This window comes from Microtus pennsylvanicus, chromosome 14 (genome assembly GCF_037038515.1).
Source record: "Microtus pennsylvanicus isolate mMicPen1 chromosome 14, mMicPen1.hap1, whole genome shotgun sequence".
NCBI classification, from domain to species: domain Eukaryota; kingdom Metazoa; phylum Chordata; class Mammalia; order Rodentia; family Cricetidae; genus Microtus; species Microtus pennsylvanicus.
Window position 1 is genome coordinate 12,995,996 of NC_134592.1, and position 16,602 is coordinate 13,012,597.

The 16,602-nt window shown below is 43.6% G+C and overlaps 1 protein-coding gene across 2 annotated transcripts in view; it reads left to right on the forward strand.

The window, feature by feature from the left end:
• Nucleotides 1-53: 53 nt before the first annotated feature.
• Nucleotides 54-16,602, forward strand: part of Atg2b (autophagy related 2B) — a 77,508-nt gene continuing 60,959 nt past the window's right edge. The window contains exons 1-4 of one of the 2 annotated variants that reach the window (XM_075948119.1): nucleotides 54-618; nucleotides 11,020-11,182; nucleotides 14,007-14,159; nucleotides 14,663-14,765. In XM_075948119.1, the coding sequence (XP_075804234.1) occupies nucleotides 457-618; nucleotides 11,020-11,182; nucleotides 14,007-14,159; nucleotides 14,663-14,765 (581 nt within the window). In that variant the 5' untranslated portion in view covers nucleotides 54-456. The remainder of the gene's footprint in view (nucleotides 619-11,019; nucleotides 11,183-14,006; nucleotides 14,160-14,662; nucleotides 14,766-16,602) is intronic. The other variant, XM_075948120.1, reaches the window with a different exon arrangement.

Below are 16,602 nucleotides of genomic sequence, written 5' to 3' on the forward strand. Positions count from 1 at the left end.
ACTCTTTTTCCTGCCTTCCAGCCCCACAGTATGGCGTCACTTCCGCTTGCGCCAGTTACTCGAGTGCGCGCCTGGAGTCTAGGTCTCGAGAACGCGCCAGGAGCGTCTGGGAGGTGGGAGCGCGCCTCGTGGATGACAACAAATTTGTCGCGCAGAGTCGGAGTCCGCTTTGCCGCCGCCGCCTGCCCTTTGGCTCTCGTGCATACTATCCGGACCGACAGAACACTTTGGAAACCTCTGGCCTGGGGCGCCGGGTTCCGCTCAGAGACCTGTTCCCGCCGGGCCTAGTGCGAGCGACGCGACGCGGGCCATGGGGTCGCCCTGAGAGAAGGCGGCGCAGAACTGTCATGCAGTGGTCCCCGCGAACCTAGACCCCCTAGCAGCCTGGGGACGCCGGCCGGATCCGGTCGCCGCAGCGCGCAGCCCCGGCCCTCCCAGCCGCCAGTCCTCACCAACATGCCTTGGCCATTTTCGGAGTCGATTAAGAAGAGGGCCTGTCGGTACCTCCTGCAGAGATACCTGGGCCACTTCTTACAGGAGAAGTTGAGCCTGGAGCAGCTGAGCCTGGACCTGTATCAGGGCACCGGGTCCCTCGCCCAGGTCCCCTTGGATAAATGGGTAAGCTGCCATCACCCAGCAGGGCTAGGGACTCGCTCTCCTTAGGGCAAAACCTGAGCGATTGTCATCCAGGGTCGGTGACGTTCAGTCCCTCCTTGGGAATTGTTTGGGTTCAAGCGTGGAGGTGCTCAGGGAAGAGTGTCAAGTGTAGCAAGTTTGCTACCTTATATCACGTTGGCTGACTTAAACGATATAATGGAGGCACACGCCATGCGAACAATTGAGTCATTGCTTGGTGGTCTGTGAAGCAGGAAGGAGGTGACCAGCCCTGCCTCTTGGGCTGTGAGGGTCTGCTGGGGGGAAGGGCGGGGGTTCAAGGCAAATAAACCCTATCTTATTGGATGGCGTTCGGAAAGGTTAAAGGTGAAGAGGAGGTTGGATGCTGGTTTGGTTTGCCTGATCGTCGTGGAATAGCGTTGGGCGTCTGGGAGAAAGTTAGGTGAAGGCCTCTTCTGCCGGTTTGCCTGCTTTGCTTGATTATATGTTTATGGAGGCCAGGTCGTTTTCCCAGCTTGTGAGTGGTTGTGCAGCCCCAGGAGTGCTGTTTAGATTTGCCTTTTTGCTTCACGTGAGATAGATCGACAGGTCGTAAACGCTAATGTTGCAAGCACGCCGAAGCTGCAAGCTCAGCTGTTTTTGAAAGAGCCTGTTTGCTCCCAGAGGCTGTGAGTTGACTCACTGTTTTCTGCGCTTCGTGTGTATTTCAGTTCACCAATTACAGTTGTATTCGCATAGATGGGTTAAAATGCCTAGTATTTTACTTAAAGGCCTTGGGTTTGTAGTGGCTTCTTTTTGCCATCAAGAAGCTTAAATTGTGGAAACTCCGTTGCAGTTTGTGCTAATTATAATTATATCGAAACTAGGTGTCTTAAATCAGGGAGAGTACTCAATGCTAGTTTAAAGAGCTCTAGTTTGAGCAACGAAAAGGTCTTGTTTTATATCAGAGTAGTCCCAGCAGTCACAGTCAGCTGAAAAATGGTGGTCAAAGTAATTAGCCCAAGTTCAGTAATCCTGAAAGGACAGTACACTGCATGCATGCCAGGTACTGTCAGGCTGCTGTATAACTGCTATTCTTTCTTATCAGCAAGTGGGAAACTTTTTTTTTTTTTGAGACAGGTTTATTATGTAGCCCTAGCTGCCCTGGCACTTAAACTATGCAGCCCAGAATTCATGACAGTGCCCTTGCCTTAGCCTCCCTGGTACCGTTTTGAGTGGGCTACCTTTTTTTTTTTCTGTGACCAAGTATCTTATTCAGAGGCTTAAAGATGAGCAGGGGCTGAAGAGGGCATTGGGTTCTGACATCTTCTGGATAGATTTCCTTGGTCTCTGGCTTTGCTGAGAACTGAAGAGGGAGTTCTGAGGGAGGGCTGGTTGTTGATGAAATGTCTTGCAGTAGTGCTCTTTAAAGATGACACTAGACCTAGCAGGTGGACATTATTGTAACTGTTTTGTGAATGGCTTTTAATACTTTGTCCTGTGTCACAGCTACAAGTGTTACAACAAGCATTCAACTCTGACTCCTAAACCCTTGCTTTCTTCTTGTGGATGCAGCCTTACAAAGTTCAGTTTTCAAATTCAGTTACTTTAAAAAAAATATTTGTTTTTTCCTTTATGCACATTGGTTTTTTGCTGTGGGTGTTGGGTCCCCTGGAACTGGGATTATAGACAATTGTGATCAGCCATGTGAGTGCTGGGAATTGAACCAGGGTTCTCAGGAAGAACAACCAGTGCTCTTAAACCACCAAGCCATCTCTCCAGCTCCCTGAATTCAGTTACTTTGTATACTTCACTTTAATGACTTTCAGGACTGGAAACAAGATGTCTACAGAGATCCATACATGCTAATGGAAGAATTATGTGAATGACGACATTTCAGTTTTTCAAACAAAAATTTATTTTTCAGTGTGTGTGTGTGTGTCCATGTGCATGTGGGCACTTATGGAAGCCAGGAGACATCAGATTTCCTATAGCTGGATTACAGGTAGGCTACAAGCTGTTGTGGGTGGTTAGGAACTGAACTCGGATCCCCTGTAAGAACAGCAGTTGATCTTAACTGCTGAGCCATCACTTCAGGCAGCGTTTCAGTTCGTAAGTTGCAGTTATACAGAGGAATTGGTTGCACTTGGCAAAGATGTAATCAGTTGTTCTTAATGATGAATCAGAAGGTGGTAGTGTGCTGTTGTGTGCAGCTGTGAAATTACATCTAAACCCATTTCTATTTTTTTTTTGTTCAGAATGTTTTTTAGACAGGTTGGGACAGTCTATCTGTATTTCAAATCTTTTATAAACCTGTATAGTTAATGAGTTTAAAGACGACTTTTTGTTTGTTACTTTTGGTTTTGTTTTTTTGAGACAGGATCTTGCTAGGTAGCCTAGCCCAACACTGAACTCAAAATCCTCCTCATTCTGCCTCTGGAGTTCTGGTGTCTATGTATTCAATAGAAATGTGTTTTGTTTTTAAAAACTTATTATGTATACAGTGTTCTGCTTGCACACCAGAAGAGGATACCTCTTTATAGATAGTTGTGAGCCACAATATGGTTACTGGGAATCGAACTCAGAACCTCTGGAAGGGCAGCCAGTACTCTTAACCTCTGTGTCATCTCTCTAGCCTCCGCCCCCTCTATAGACAATTTTAAGCTTTTGCTCTATTGTGTTTAAGTCAAGGACCAGTGGAAATCTTTCCAAGTAGTTTTAAAAGATAGTGCAAATATTCTTTAAAAAGTAGATATTTTCTTACTCATTTTAGAAGTATTATCCTTACTTGGAAAAGTTAGATTAAGTATGCTGTGTGGTTTTGGAAACTGTCTGCCAGGTGGCATATATTTCTCACCACTTGATATCATGTGTGTGGTTAGCATAGTTAGTACTACTACTTTGCACAGGTGGAAGGTGCTATCTCTAAACCTGATTCATAAATACCTGACAGTAAGGAAACAAGGAAGCTAGAGACTTCACTTTGGACATCATGGACTCATGAAGAGCTTGAAGTGGAGGGAGATAGAGAGCAAGGGTGTGGAACTGTGCCACAGGTGTAATGGGCTACCTTTCAGTTTTATGAGCTCTGGGTTCCTAGAAGTGGGCAGAAAAGGAAAGGAAGAGTTTCTGTCTGTGAGAGAGTGGACTTTGTGACTCACTCTTTCCAACTTCTGAAAACTAGAGATTTGTTTTAATTATTTACATAATGAGGGAACTTTAAAATTTTTTTCCCATTTAAGCAGTGTACACACACACACACAAACATGCCACAGCATGCCTGTGGATATTAGAGGGCATCTTGTAGGAATTGGAGCCCCAGAACACACACAGTGGGAGGAGAGAACCAACTCAGGTTGCCATGGTTGGTGGCAGGTGCCTTACTCACTGAGTCATCACTACTCTGTCTATTTTAATTTTTTAAATGGAGGCTCTTTATTTATAGGTTTAATATAGTTATGTGTCACGCCCGCCTTGACCAGCAAGGAAGACGCAACACCGGAGCTCTTCCTGCAAGCAGTTTATTCAGGACTTTTTTACAGCAATCTTTCTCTCTCCCCCCAGGCAAACCTCTCCCAGCCCTTAAAAAGGCACGGGCCACCAACCCTGGATTGCCAGGTTGGCACTGCCCATAGGTCCACGCATATGCAAACAGCTGACAATCATTGTGTGATCAGACCTTAGCCATAATAGGAATCAGGTGCGGCTCCACGCAGCTCTCTACAGTTCCCCCTTTTTGTTTTGTAAAGCAACAGGCAAGAGTAGAGGTCTGATCTCTGTTAAAAATGGAACATGTACTAGTGTCTGTCCAGGTGTCATCCACTCAGAGAACACTAGACCTATCCGGTGTCTTTTTACAGAGGTGGGAGTTAGACACCAACCCACATGCAATCAGACTTGCTCTTCTTGAGGTCGACTTCTCTGACCAAGTGCAGCGCAGTGCACAAGCCTTGCATCCTGTGCTCAAATATAGATAACAAAGCTTGAGGGGACTGTCCTGCTTCAATGACCGTGAAGGCCTGAATGATCATAACTGCATTGCGATGCTGTGAAACCCTTATGTGACAAATGCACCAAAGGCATACCAGGGAGGCAAGCACCATTAAGCCTTTAGGGCTCCTATTCCCGCCCACTCCTTCAGATGATCCATGGCTATGATGATCCAGGAGGATAGTCCTTCTGCCATGCTGGTATCCATGCATGTGGAATTTGCAGTTGCAATCGCTACTTGCAGCTTTTCCAGTTTTTCGAATTCACCAGACCGTAAAATTACCTAAAAGATAGCTAGAACATTTCTTTAGACAAATTAGCTGCATGAGTAAATTGACACGGGTCATCCTTGAATTCCCCAAGAATGCCCCCTTTATTGTGTTCAGGGGCAGATTATATAGAGATAGCCACACCCCAGCCAAACCCACCAGAAACCATTCTCCTCAGGAACTCCTGAAGGTCTTGTGCTCAGAGCAGCTGTAGGCACTCAGATCCTTGCCCCGCAGCTGCGCTGCGTTCTTGGGCAGCCCTGTGGGGTCTGTGCTCCGGCTTGTCTCAGCTCCAGCACTTGTTGCGTTTGTTGATACTCTTGGCACTACTGTGGCATCCGCCATACTAGGCACCGAGTGGGCTGAGGCAATGTGCCTTCCACCACAGCCACCTAGCAAAGCTCCGCTCCAGCTGCCTTCTAGCCCCACTGCATTCGTTCTGGGTCCAAACTGGTGCATGGAGTGGAGCAGAACTCAGGAAAGCAGGCTTGCTGCTCTGCAACCACTGAAGGGTGGAGCAGAACCCAGGAAAGCAGGCTTGCTGCTCTGCAACCACTGAAGGGTGGAGCAGAACCCAGGAAAGCAGGCTTGCTGCTCTGCAACCACTGAATGGGCCCCACTTACACCATGTTTTAGGGAATTTGGGCATTGTCAATCTGTCTGGCTACTTCCTGCTGAGTGGGGACGCTGCATTCTTACTGCAATTTACTGCCATTTTCCAGCCGTGCTAGGACGCAGGTCATAGCAGCAACTGGGGAGAGGCATAGGTTCCATCTCCCCCAGCTCTGTGCGGGCCCTGAGCCCATGGGGGTGGGGTGGATCCCTGCCCAGCCAATTGCCCTGGGCTGTGACAGAGGTCCAGGCTAAGGAGCCTTGTCGCACCTGTGCTGTGTTTCTGCGCCCTGAGGCCTGCGCTGAAAGCTGGCATAGCATTCTTGCCTCCTTAGTCCTCGAGGCAGGTTCTGGGGTTTGCACGGGTTGCAGCCCCTCAGTGCTGGCTGCCTGGAGCCGCTTGGTCTTGGAGCCTCTGCTCACACTCCACTGCAATATTTCAGGAGATCTCGGGGATTCAAACCACATGAATAACGTACCAAGCTTGTCCCAGGATGACACATTAAGATTGCCAGAGACGGCAAACCAAGGGGCAGTTGTGTCACATTCAACCAAAAACCTCTCCAATGTGCTCCGTTTTATTTTTAAATTTTTGGAACGTAACAGCTCTTTAAGAGCCAGAAAAATCAGGTGTGATGTTGAAGCACCCATTCTAAAATCCTATTCTTTCTTTTAGTTGCACTTTGACCTGTCCGCTTTTGTCACAGCTCTTACTGCCCTGCTCTCCCTTCTTCTACCTGCGAGAGCGAAAAACCCGCTTTTTGTCGCGGATCCTCAGCCTTACCTGAGGTTGTCCGGTGCACCCCCTGACTGCAGCAAGTTCTGGGCTCCACGGAGAGAGGTTTGGAGGTTCCCCATACGGGCCACCATTTGTCACTCCTGCCTCGACCAGCAAGGAAGACGCAACTCCGGAGCTCTTCCTGCAAGCAGTTTATTCAGGACTTTTTTACAGCAATCTCTCTCTCTCTCTCTCTCTCTCTCTCTCTCTCTCTCTCTCTCTCTCTCTCTCTCTCCCTCTCTCTCTCTCTCTCTCCCCAGGCAAGCCTCTTCCAGCCCTTAAAAAGGCACGGGCCGCCAACCCTGGATTGCCAGGTGGGCACTGCCCATAGGTCCACGCATATGCAAGCAGCTGACAATCATTGCGTGATCAGGCCTTAGCCATAATAGGAGTCAGGTGCGGCTCCACACAGCTCTCTACAGTTATGGAGTGTTTAACATGTGATACTACCAAGGGCTGGACTATGGGATAGTGAAGTGAACAGTGATCCCTCCCTTCCTCCCTCTCTCCCTCTCTCTCTCTCTCTCTCTCTCTCTCTCTCTCTCTCTCTCTCTCTCTCTCTCTCTCTCTCTCTCTCTCATTTTCCTATTTAACAACCCTTGCTGTCCTGAAACTCACTTTGTAGATCAGGGTGGCCTCGAAATCTCAAATATCCATCTGCTTCTGCCTCCTGAGTGCTGGACTTAAAGGTGTGGTCCACTACGTCCAGCTTGATTCTTTTCACCCGGCTGGATCTTTTTTGCCTGACTTGATCCTTTTCTCATGAGAACTCGGTATGTTTAGGAATGTAGACAGCAATGAATTATTATTACCCTGGAGCCTTTTAATTTCACTTTAATAATTTTTTATTACTTTGGTACTTACATTTTATAGGTGTATGTGTGTGTAATAAAAATTGACTTCAGTTCAAGAAGCACTAATTTGCAATTATTTGCCCAATGCTACAGTAGAGACTAGAGTACAACCTTTTTTCTGACTGTGTGCATGGAACTCACTGGTGAACACTGAAAACAGATGGCTTTAAAGAGAAGTGACGCTTCAGAGCTGGTTCAGGTGGCTCCACTGTCAGCTCCAGCGCCATTAGATCTCACAGGACTAGCAAAGAGAATGTCATTGAAGCCAGTGTGACTGAGCAGCTTGAGAAGGTTCTCCTGCTGCTACAATCAATAAACTTTGAATTGCACAGGAGTGAATTTCAGCTTCTTATCATTCAATGTACAGAGAAGTCTGTGTAAGCTATTTACTTATCTCACACTTAGGGAAAGTGTACTGTAGCTTAGTGGGCCCAGTGTAAATTCTTGAACTATTGACTCTAGTAAGAACTCCTGTTTTCTTTTGATATTATCCTTCAATATTGTAATACAGCCTTCAAACAACTATATTTAGAATGTTAATGTGGCTACAAAATTGGGGTAGTAAATTTGGTGTATATAGAGAAGAGAATCCCATTGAATCTAGTTTCTTAGATGGTTTGCTGATGTTGACAGATCCCTAAAGTGCAAAGGCTGTCATGGCTTTTGCACAATTGAAAATGCTTAGATATCTTTTAATTGTTCATATAAATGACAAAACTCAACATTCTTGCTAGAAAAATCCAGGGAATAAAAATGTGAGGTATGAAGCATCATCCTTAGACCCAGCTTGTCCGAGGATGGAAATAGGACACCCAGGTTTTGAATTTAAATTATGGAAATACTTAATACAGAAACAAGCATTTCTGAGCTTATCTTTTCTATTTTATATGGAGGACTTCATTTTCGGGGTCAGGTATTCAAAAACTTTTTAAAATGATTTAAACTTATCAAAAGACTTGAAGCCATTTTTAATATGAAAAATGTCAAACATAATAGCAGGAAGACTCTTACTGGACAGCTATTAGAGGCAATAGTTGCTGGTGAGATAGAAAAGATTATTAGCTTGCCATAAAAGTAATTATAGTTTTGGATTTTTGCAATTTGCTTTTGACTTTAGCAGGGTGCCCAAGTGAGATTTTTTTTTTCTCTCTGAAGCTAGTTTTAGCGACTCAGGCCTTTTCCCTGTATAGACAGTTAATTTCCTGGACTATGAGCTTATGTTTACTGAAACCAAGGTGAAGGGTAAATACAGAATATTAGCAATTTGTTAGGTTAAGCAGAAGACCAGTAGATTACACCTTCCTGAGTCTGCTGTTAGAGTAGACATACTGTTTGTCTATTCAATGCCCCTGCTTCGGGCTCCTTTCTAATCAATGAGTAATGTCAGTAAAGAAAGCTGTGCAGGACTGCTTTTATGTTGAGAACAAAGGTTTGACTGAGTGAATGCTTTCATACCAAGTCTTCATGGTTTGTGTGCAGGGTTTTCCCTACAGGAAAAGTCAGGTCTGTACACTGCTGGGATACTGTAGAAGGGAGAAATGTCATGATTCCACAAGATTTCTATGGAACTGACAGTGACTTATCCAAAAGACAAGTGTTCCCGCAGCTCTGTAAAATGGGTTCTTCACAATATTATTTTTTTATTTTTATTATTTTTCTTCTCTTTTTCTGTTTTTTTTTTCAGTTTGGTTCAATATTATATTTTTTTGTGAAGTTGTTTAGTGGTCAGTCACCTGTCCTTTTGTTGTATAGTATTATGGGCTTGCCATAGTACGGTTCTCCTTTTTCTTCACAACGCACCAGGTCTCCATTGGGTTGTGATGTGCCATGAAAAGTGCATTGTGTGTGACAACCAGTGATGCCACATCAGTGTCTGGGAGAGAAGATGCCCCATAGCACTTTCCAAAGTCGAACTTGCACCAAAAAATGTCATGGTCACTGTTTGTTGTCTGAGTTCTGTGTCCTGGCAAAGCCCTTACATCTGATGAGTGTGCTCACTAAACCCATGAGAAACACCCCAAAATGCAGTGCCTACAACTGGCATTGGTCAACGGAAAGGACTCAGTTCTCCAACAACATCTGACTGGACCTTGTACAATCAGTGTTTTCAAAAGTTGAACATACTGGCTCTGGAGTTTGCCTCAGCTGCCTCTCTCCAGCCGATGACCACCTCTTCAAATCCAGCAGGGTGCAGATGATGCTCTGTAAGAGTCCTTCAAATCCTGAAGCAGAGATTGTAAAAAGTACTTATTTTTGTATGCATGCGTATGCAGTTGGCTTGTGCATGTCACATTATACATGTGGCAGTCAGGACAAGTTGGCGCTCTCCTACCAGATGCTGTGGCATACATGTGGAGGTTGGGGGACAATTTGTGGTAGTGAGTTCTCTCCTTGTCCTGGGATTAAACTCCAATTGTCAGGCTTTACCTTCTGGCCCTTGCAGTTTGTTTTACACCAGCCTAATAGGAGAGAAGAAGGGGAGGAGGAGAAGGAGGGGGATTTGAGGGGCTGTATGACAGGTTGAGGGATTAGAGGATTGGCATTGATAAGTGTTGGGAGCCATCAATATGAGTGGTGCGCAGAGAATGCGTGCAATGTGGAGAGTGGGTGGGGAAACAGGCAGAAAATGACATTTATGTGAGCATATTTTAAGTGGTAATGGATTGGAAAGATGGTGGCATGTCACAGAAGCCGTGGGAAGTTAGACTTTGAAAAAGTAGGGCAGCAGTCCTCGGGGCTAGGATGGGATGAGGATGTAAGAGTTGAGGACTGGGGTCTGGGAAGCTTAGTTGATAAAGTGCTCTCTCTGAAGGCATGAGGACTGGAGTTTGGATGTGCAGCACCTTGTAGGAAGCCAGGTACAATGACGCCCCTGTGGAGCTAGCCTAGCACAATCACCAAGTTCTAGATCTAGTGAGAGACCTTGTTTGGAAAGGTGGGGAGTGGCTGTGGAGGATAGGAGGATACCCGACATTGACCTCTGACCTTATATGTGCACACACAGTGAGCACATGCATCTGTGTGTTCACCAGTGAGAACACAACACAGATATTTCATACACGTATGTGCAAATATTCCCGCACTAAATAATAAACAACAAATACATGTAAATTTATTAGTTTAAAATTGTAATAAAAAATCCTTGCTACCTTTAATCCTAGCACTTGGGGGGCAGAGGCAGGTAGATCTCTGAATTTGAGGCCAGCCTGGTCTACGAGAGTTCTAGGACATCTCTGTTACACAGAGAAACCCTGTCTTAAGAGACTTAAAAAAAAACATCCTTGTGTATAAATCCTTGGAAAATCTTTAGGGTTCAGACAGACCTCCTGAGGCAAGCTTTTTCTATTAGTCAGGACTCTAGAGGAACAGAACTGATTGAATGTATATGTATACAGAAAGGGGGGTTTAGAGTGGCTTACAGGCTGTGCTCTAACTAGTCAAACAATGGCTCTCTACCAAAGGAAAGTCAGAGAATCCAACAGTTGTTCAGTTCACGAAGCTGGACAGTCTTCAGTGTATACTGGGATCCTGAAAACTCAGACTCTGTTGTACTCGCAGAGTGAAGGAATGGACTTGTCAGTGTGTGGGAGGACTAGCAGGCAAAGAGCAAATGTTTTGCCTTCTATGGCCTTTCTGTGTGCTGTCAGAAGGTGTGTCTGTGGAGGCCAGAAGAGTGTTGGATCCCCTGGAACTGGGGCTACAGAGGGTTGTGAGCTACCCTGTGGGTCCCAGAAACCAACCCTGGTCCTCTGGAAAAGCAGCCAGTGCTCTTAGCTGCTGAGCCTTTTTCCAGCCCAGCTGTGGCTTTCTTAAATCTCCAGTGCTCAGCACATTTGTGGGCATATTCACATCGCTGAAAAAGTTGGCATTCTGTGTTTTAAATCACGTGTGATCTCAAAATGAACTTGGTTTTTCTCTCTAGTGTCTTAATGAAATCCTGGAGTCAGCAGACGCACCTTTAGAAGTCACTGAAGGATTCATTCAGTCAATTTCCCTGTCAGTTCCATGGGGCTCCTTGCTGCAGGACAATTGTGCACTGGAAGTGAGAGGACTAGAGATGGTCTTCCGACCTAGACCTCGTGTAGGTAAGTGTGTTGCATGTGCCTGTTCTGCTTATTCAATCTCGACCCTATGAAGGTTGAGAAGTCAGCCCAATTGTAAAAATTGAGCGTTGGATTTATGACTTTGAACTGGATTTGTGAGATGTTCATTTGATTAAATAAGAGGATTTAGTACTTTGAAAGATGCATGTAAGTATACCTTTAGAATGTTCCCTCCTTATTCATACTCCTGAACACTAATGTATAGATAATATGTGATTATTTCCAATTTTCTGAAGTGACTTCTATTTTGAAGATTAAAAAATATTGTGTTTTCAAATGAGGAAGACTATTCAATGATTCATGGAGAAATGTTGGAAGGGCATAAGATTAGACTTTTTTAAATTTAAGTTTTTGTTATTTTAAATTATGTATATGTAGGGAGTGGGATTAGGTATGTATGCACATGAGTGTATTTCTCTAAGGGTCAGAAGCATCGGATCCCCTGGAACTAGAGTGGGTGCTGGGAACCAAACTCAGGTAAGAGTAGTACAGGCTCTTTCTTCACTGCTGACCTCTCCAGCCTCCAGGACTGAACTTGAAGGGACTTTCATCGGTGTAGTGTTGAAGAATAATGACAGTGAATGATTATAACACTAAATTTAAAACTCATCACATTATCAGGGCACTGGTGGTGATGCACGCCTTTTATCCCAGCACTTGGGAGGCAGCGGCACATGGATCTCTCTGAATTCAAGGCCAGCCTGGTCTACAGCGTTAGTTCTAGTATAGCCAGGGCTACACAGTCAAACCCTGTTTTTTTGTTTTGAAAAACCAAAAAAACCAAACCAAAACAAACCAACAAAAATTCCTAAAAATCTACCACTGCCAACAAAAAAACTTTCACCACATCCATAATGATGACAGTTATGTAAGGTGGGTCTGGATAAGGGATGTGCTTCTCAACTGTAGTGTAACTCAGAGAAATGGATAGACATGATCATCTAGGTAATGCCATGTATGAATGTATCCAAATGTCTCCTGGAAAACAAGTTTAAATGATAACTCATAGAGCTATAGTGATCTATTTTGAAAGTAGAAATGCTCTAAATATTTTATTCATTAATTCATTTATTTTTGGGAAGTTTCACTATGCAGCCAGTCTGTCCATGATTGGAGCCCATGATCTTCCTGCCTCAGCCTCTTGAGTGTTGGAATTGTAGCAGTGTTTCACCACACCTGGAAACAATCTGATATTTGTGTTTATGTGCATGAATTTGAAAGCCAGAGGACATCCTCTATTGTTTTTGTGTACCTTATGTTTTTGAGACAGGTTCTGTTAGTCTGGACTTACATAGGCAAGGCTGGTGGGCCAGAGAGTCCCAGGGATCTGCTTGTCACTCTTCCTTGGTGCCAGGATCACCATATTAATTTTTTTAAATGCACAGACTTAGGCCCTCATGCTTGCAAAGCAAGAACTTTACTGACTGAACTATCATCCTAGCTCCTAGATAATTTACTTTATAAGAACATTGCATCTAGCAGGGTATGGTAGCACATACCAGTGATCTCATCTCTCAGGCTGAGGTTCAGGAAGGATGATGCAAGTTTCAGGTCATCCTGAGAACATAGTAAGATTCTATCTCAAACAAAACCCAAGTGACAACAAAAATTATTTGATCATCATCATTATTATTAGGGTTTTTTTTTTGAGGAAGGATCTCACTATATAGGTCTGGCTATCCTGGAACTCACAGAAACCCTCCTGTCTCTGCCTCCCTAGTGCTGGGGTTAAAGGCCTGTGCCACCAGTCCTGGCTCTGATTCTATCTTTTAACCATGGTGAATAAATACTCCCTTTGGAAGTTGAGCTTTGAAATATTTTCCTCTTTAAAGCAGCCTATTAAAATGGCCTTTAAGTTCCATTTTGGAAGGCAGTAATTGTAGTAATATGTCAATTTGTTTTGAGCAGTGTATGGAAGTATGGATTTCCTCAGTAGGAGGGGTCTGGGAAGGGTTCTTAGGGCCCTTGTGTTTAGTCCTATGAGGACACCCTTTTATTCCACCCGCATTTGTACCGGTTCTGCGGCTGTTGTCATCTGCTGATGCTGGAGTTCCTGGTGAGACCTCCATATTCATCCTTGTCATCTTTTTCTTCTAATGTGTGGTAAACTGTCTTAAGTACATAGCTCATAATTTTTCTATCTCTGTAGTTGGTCAGCAGACCTCAGCTCTCAGGCTAAATTAGTCTACCACCTGTTTTCATTAAGTCAAATTTTACTGAAACATCCCCATGCTGTTTGTTTACTCTGTAGCTGCTTTGGCACTCCGAGAGCTTTGCTCAAAACAGCACATTGCTCACAAAGCCTAACTGTCCACTGCCTGAGCCCTTTACAGAGGGCATTTGCCAGCTCTTGCTCTGTATGTCCAGCATGGTGCCATGTACTAGTAAATATGCCTGCTAGAATTTGTTGAATGAATATATGAATTAAAATTTGATAAAATAAAACTTGAAATAAGAATATGTTGTAGGGTTTTTTGTTTACTTGTTTTGTTTTTTTTTTTTGTTTTTTCGAGACAGGGTTTCTCTGTGTAGCTTCAGAGCCTGTCCTGGAACTAGCTCTTGTAGACCAGGCTGGCCTCGAACTCACAAAGATCTGCCTGCCCCTGCCTCCACCACTGCCCAACTCTGCAAGGATTTTTATCCTGTATTTTTATTGTTGTTCTGTTATTGTAAGGTGGTTCTTAAATGTCTAGTATAATTTCTCACAGGTAACATCATAGCGTTGAAAAATCTATCATAAATATAATACTTTAAGAAATGCCATTAACATAACAGAAATTATTTAGGTTTATTGTACTTTCTGCAGCGACTGGGTCTGAGCCTATGTACTGGTCAAGCTTCATGACCAGCAGTATGCAGCTGGCAAAGGAGTGTCTTAGCCAGAAACTGACAGATGAGCAAGGAGAAGCATCCCAGCCTTTCGAAGGACTGGAAAAGTTTGCGGAAACCATTGAAACAGGTTTGCATCATGTAGACCTTCACAGCCCAAGCTTTCTGTAGTGGTCTGGGGCCCGAGACCATTCCATTGCAGTGATTTTAAAAGAATTACTGTTCTCACTTCAGTACTTTAGGATCCAGGCTGTTTTAAACATTCCACTCAGTTTCTCCTTGTTTTAGTTGTAACCCATGGAAGGATCCAGCAGGCTACAAATCTACATTATCCCAAGTTTCTGTTGTGATGTAGCTTGGTGATATGCTTTGAGTACAGTTGTATTTTACAAAATTCAGTTTCTGGGCATTCAAAAGGAAAGAAATCTGCCTTTTTAATTTTCTTACCAGACTGGGAATTATTTCTTTACTGAGAGTGGATGGGAGGCAGCAGTGATGGGGAAGAAGCACTTGCCCAGCATGGAAGAGGCCTTTGCTTGGTCCCCAGCAGCCTGGAGGAGGGGGCGAGGTGGAGGTCGGGTTTTTATTTGGTGTACTCGTGGTTTTTCATTGACGATTGCTCATTTGCTCTAGTGCTAAGAAGAGTGAAAGTTACTTTTATAGACACCGTGTTAAGAATTGAACATGTGCCAGAAAATTCCAAAACTGGAGCTGCACTTGAGATCCGAGTAGAGAGGTAAGATTCTTTTGTCTGGAAACTGTTTCTGACATTACACTTTGGGACACTTCGAGAGACCAGAGGTGATACTAAATTAATGGATTGTACAATTTCAGAGTAAATACAGCAATCTGAGTTATCCTCTCATCCCATTACAGAGTCTGTAAGCATCATTTAGCATGTGATCATATCCAGTGTTATGTTGAGCTTGTCTAATAAGCAATTTTCTTAGTTAACTTGAGTGCCAGTATGTTGAGGTTCTTTTACAGAGTGTCCACTATTCCCATGTGCACAGTGTAATGTTTAAGTGCATTAATTAATTCTTAATGTGAAAGACTTAACTTTATGGTGCTTGGCTTGCATACTTCATTATTGAAAAAGGATGATGGTGGTGTTTCTTTTGAGGACTTTGTGAGGGTTATTTTAAGGTTAAATATCTAATGATAATTTGCTTAAGTCAGACATGTTGCTTTTATTTTTTATGTATATTCTCTAGAGTTCTGACACAGTATTGATTTGAGGTAGTTACTGCTCATCCATGGCCATGTTATATTATCTCCCAACAGAAATGTTCTTTGAGGGGAGCTGGAGACATGGCTCAGTGGTTAAAAGCATTTCCTGCTCTTCCAGAGGTCCTGAGTTCAGTTCCTAGCACTCATGTAGAGCGGCTCACAATGACCTACAAGTTTAATTCAATGAGATCCAATGCCCTCTACTGTTCTCCCTGGGTACCTGCATACACATGGTGTATACTCACACAGATACACATACCCATAAATACATTTAAAAATATACAGTGAATACCAAAGACCCATTATGTGTGCATCTAGTTGGGCCTTTTCCAAGGTTTGTACAGTTATTTTTGCAGTTGTAATCTTTAACAAAGATACACTTAAAAGTAAAATAGTTGTTACAGATCTTTTGAGGTAGGGTGCATTACTTTAGGTGGTATATAATGAATCAATAATATCCAATTAGAGCCTTGTTATTTATCTCATTAAACTGGAGGTTGCTAGCAAAAGATTTCAAGACAAAGTCATCGGAGACAAATGGGGTTTTGCTATGACTCTATGCTTGTAATCCTAGCACTTGGGAAGAGGAGGTAGGAAAGGGTTGGGAGTTAGAGACAGCCTGGGTTATAAAGCAGTACTCAGTTTTGTGAGGGAGATAAGGATTGTTCCCCTTGGGTTAACTTTAGGAAGTTATTGTTTTTTTCCCTGAACTTTAAGAGCCCTTTAAAGTTATCCTTCTTAGATTTTAGGTCTCTCTCTTTGTGAACATTTTATTTTACTTATTTAAATATTTAGTGCAGTGATTCTGACATATGTTATAGACATGAAAATATAAAAGTGAGTTTTATTATATTTTCACACACATAATGTATTTTAACACACATACACGAGTTATTCTATCCTGTTTGTTTCTACTCCCTCTAATCCCCCCTTTCCTTCCCAATTAAATATAATTCTTTTGCCGGGTGGTGGTGGGGTACACCTTTAATCTCAGCACAGGGACAGTCAGGCAGATGGATCTCTTTGAGTTCAAGACCATCCTGGTATACATAGAAGTCCCATGATTGCCAGGGTTACACCGAAAAATGCTGTCTTGAAAAACAAAACCAACCAAGCAAAATTCTTTTGAGACAGAATCTCCTGTAGCTCAGACTGCCCTTGATCCTGGTCCTCCTCCCTCTACCTTCTCTGTACTGGGCTGCAAGCATTCTCATAGGCATAGTTGTAGGGGTGCTAGCACTGACATTTCACTTTAACTTAAAAGCACTGTCTTTTTTTTTTTTTTGCCATGACGCAATCCATTTATTCATTAGCATCTCCCTGATAAGCAAGCCTCTCCAAAC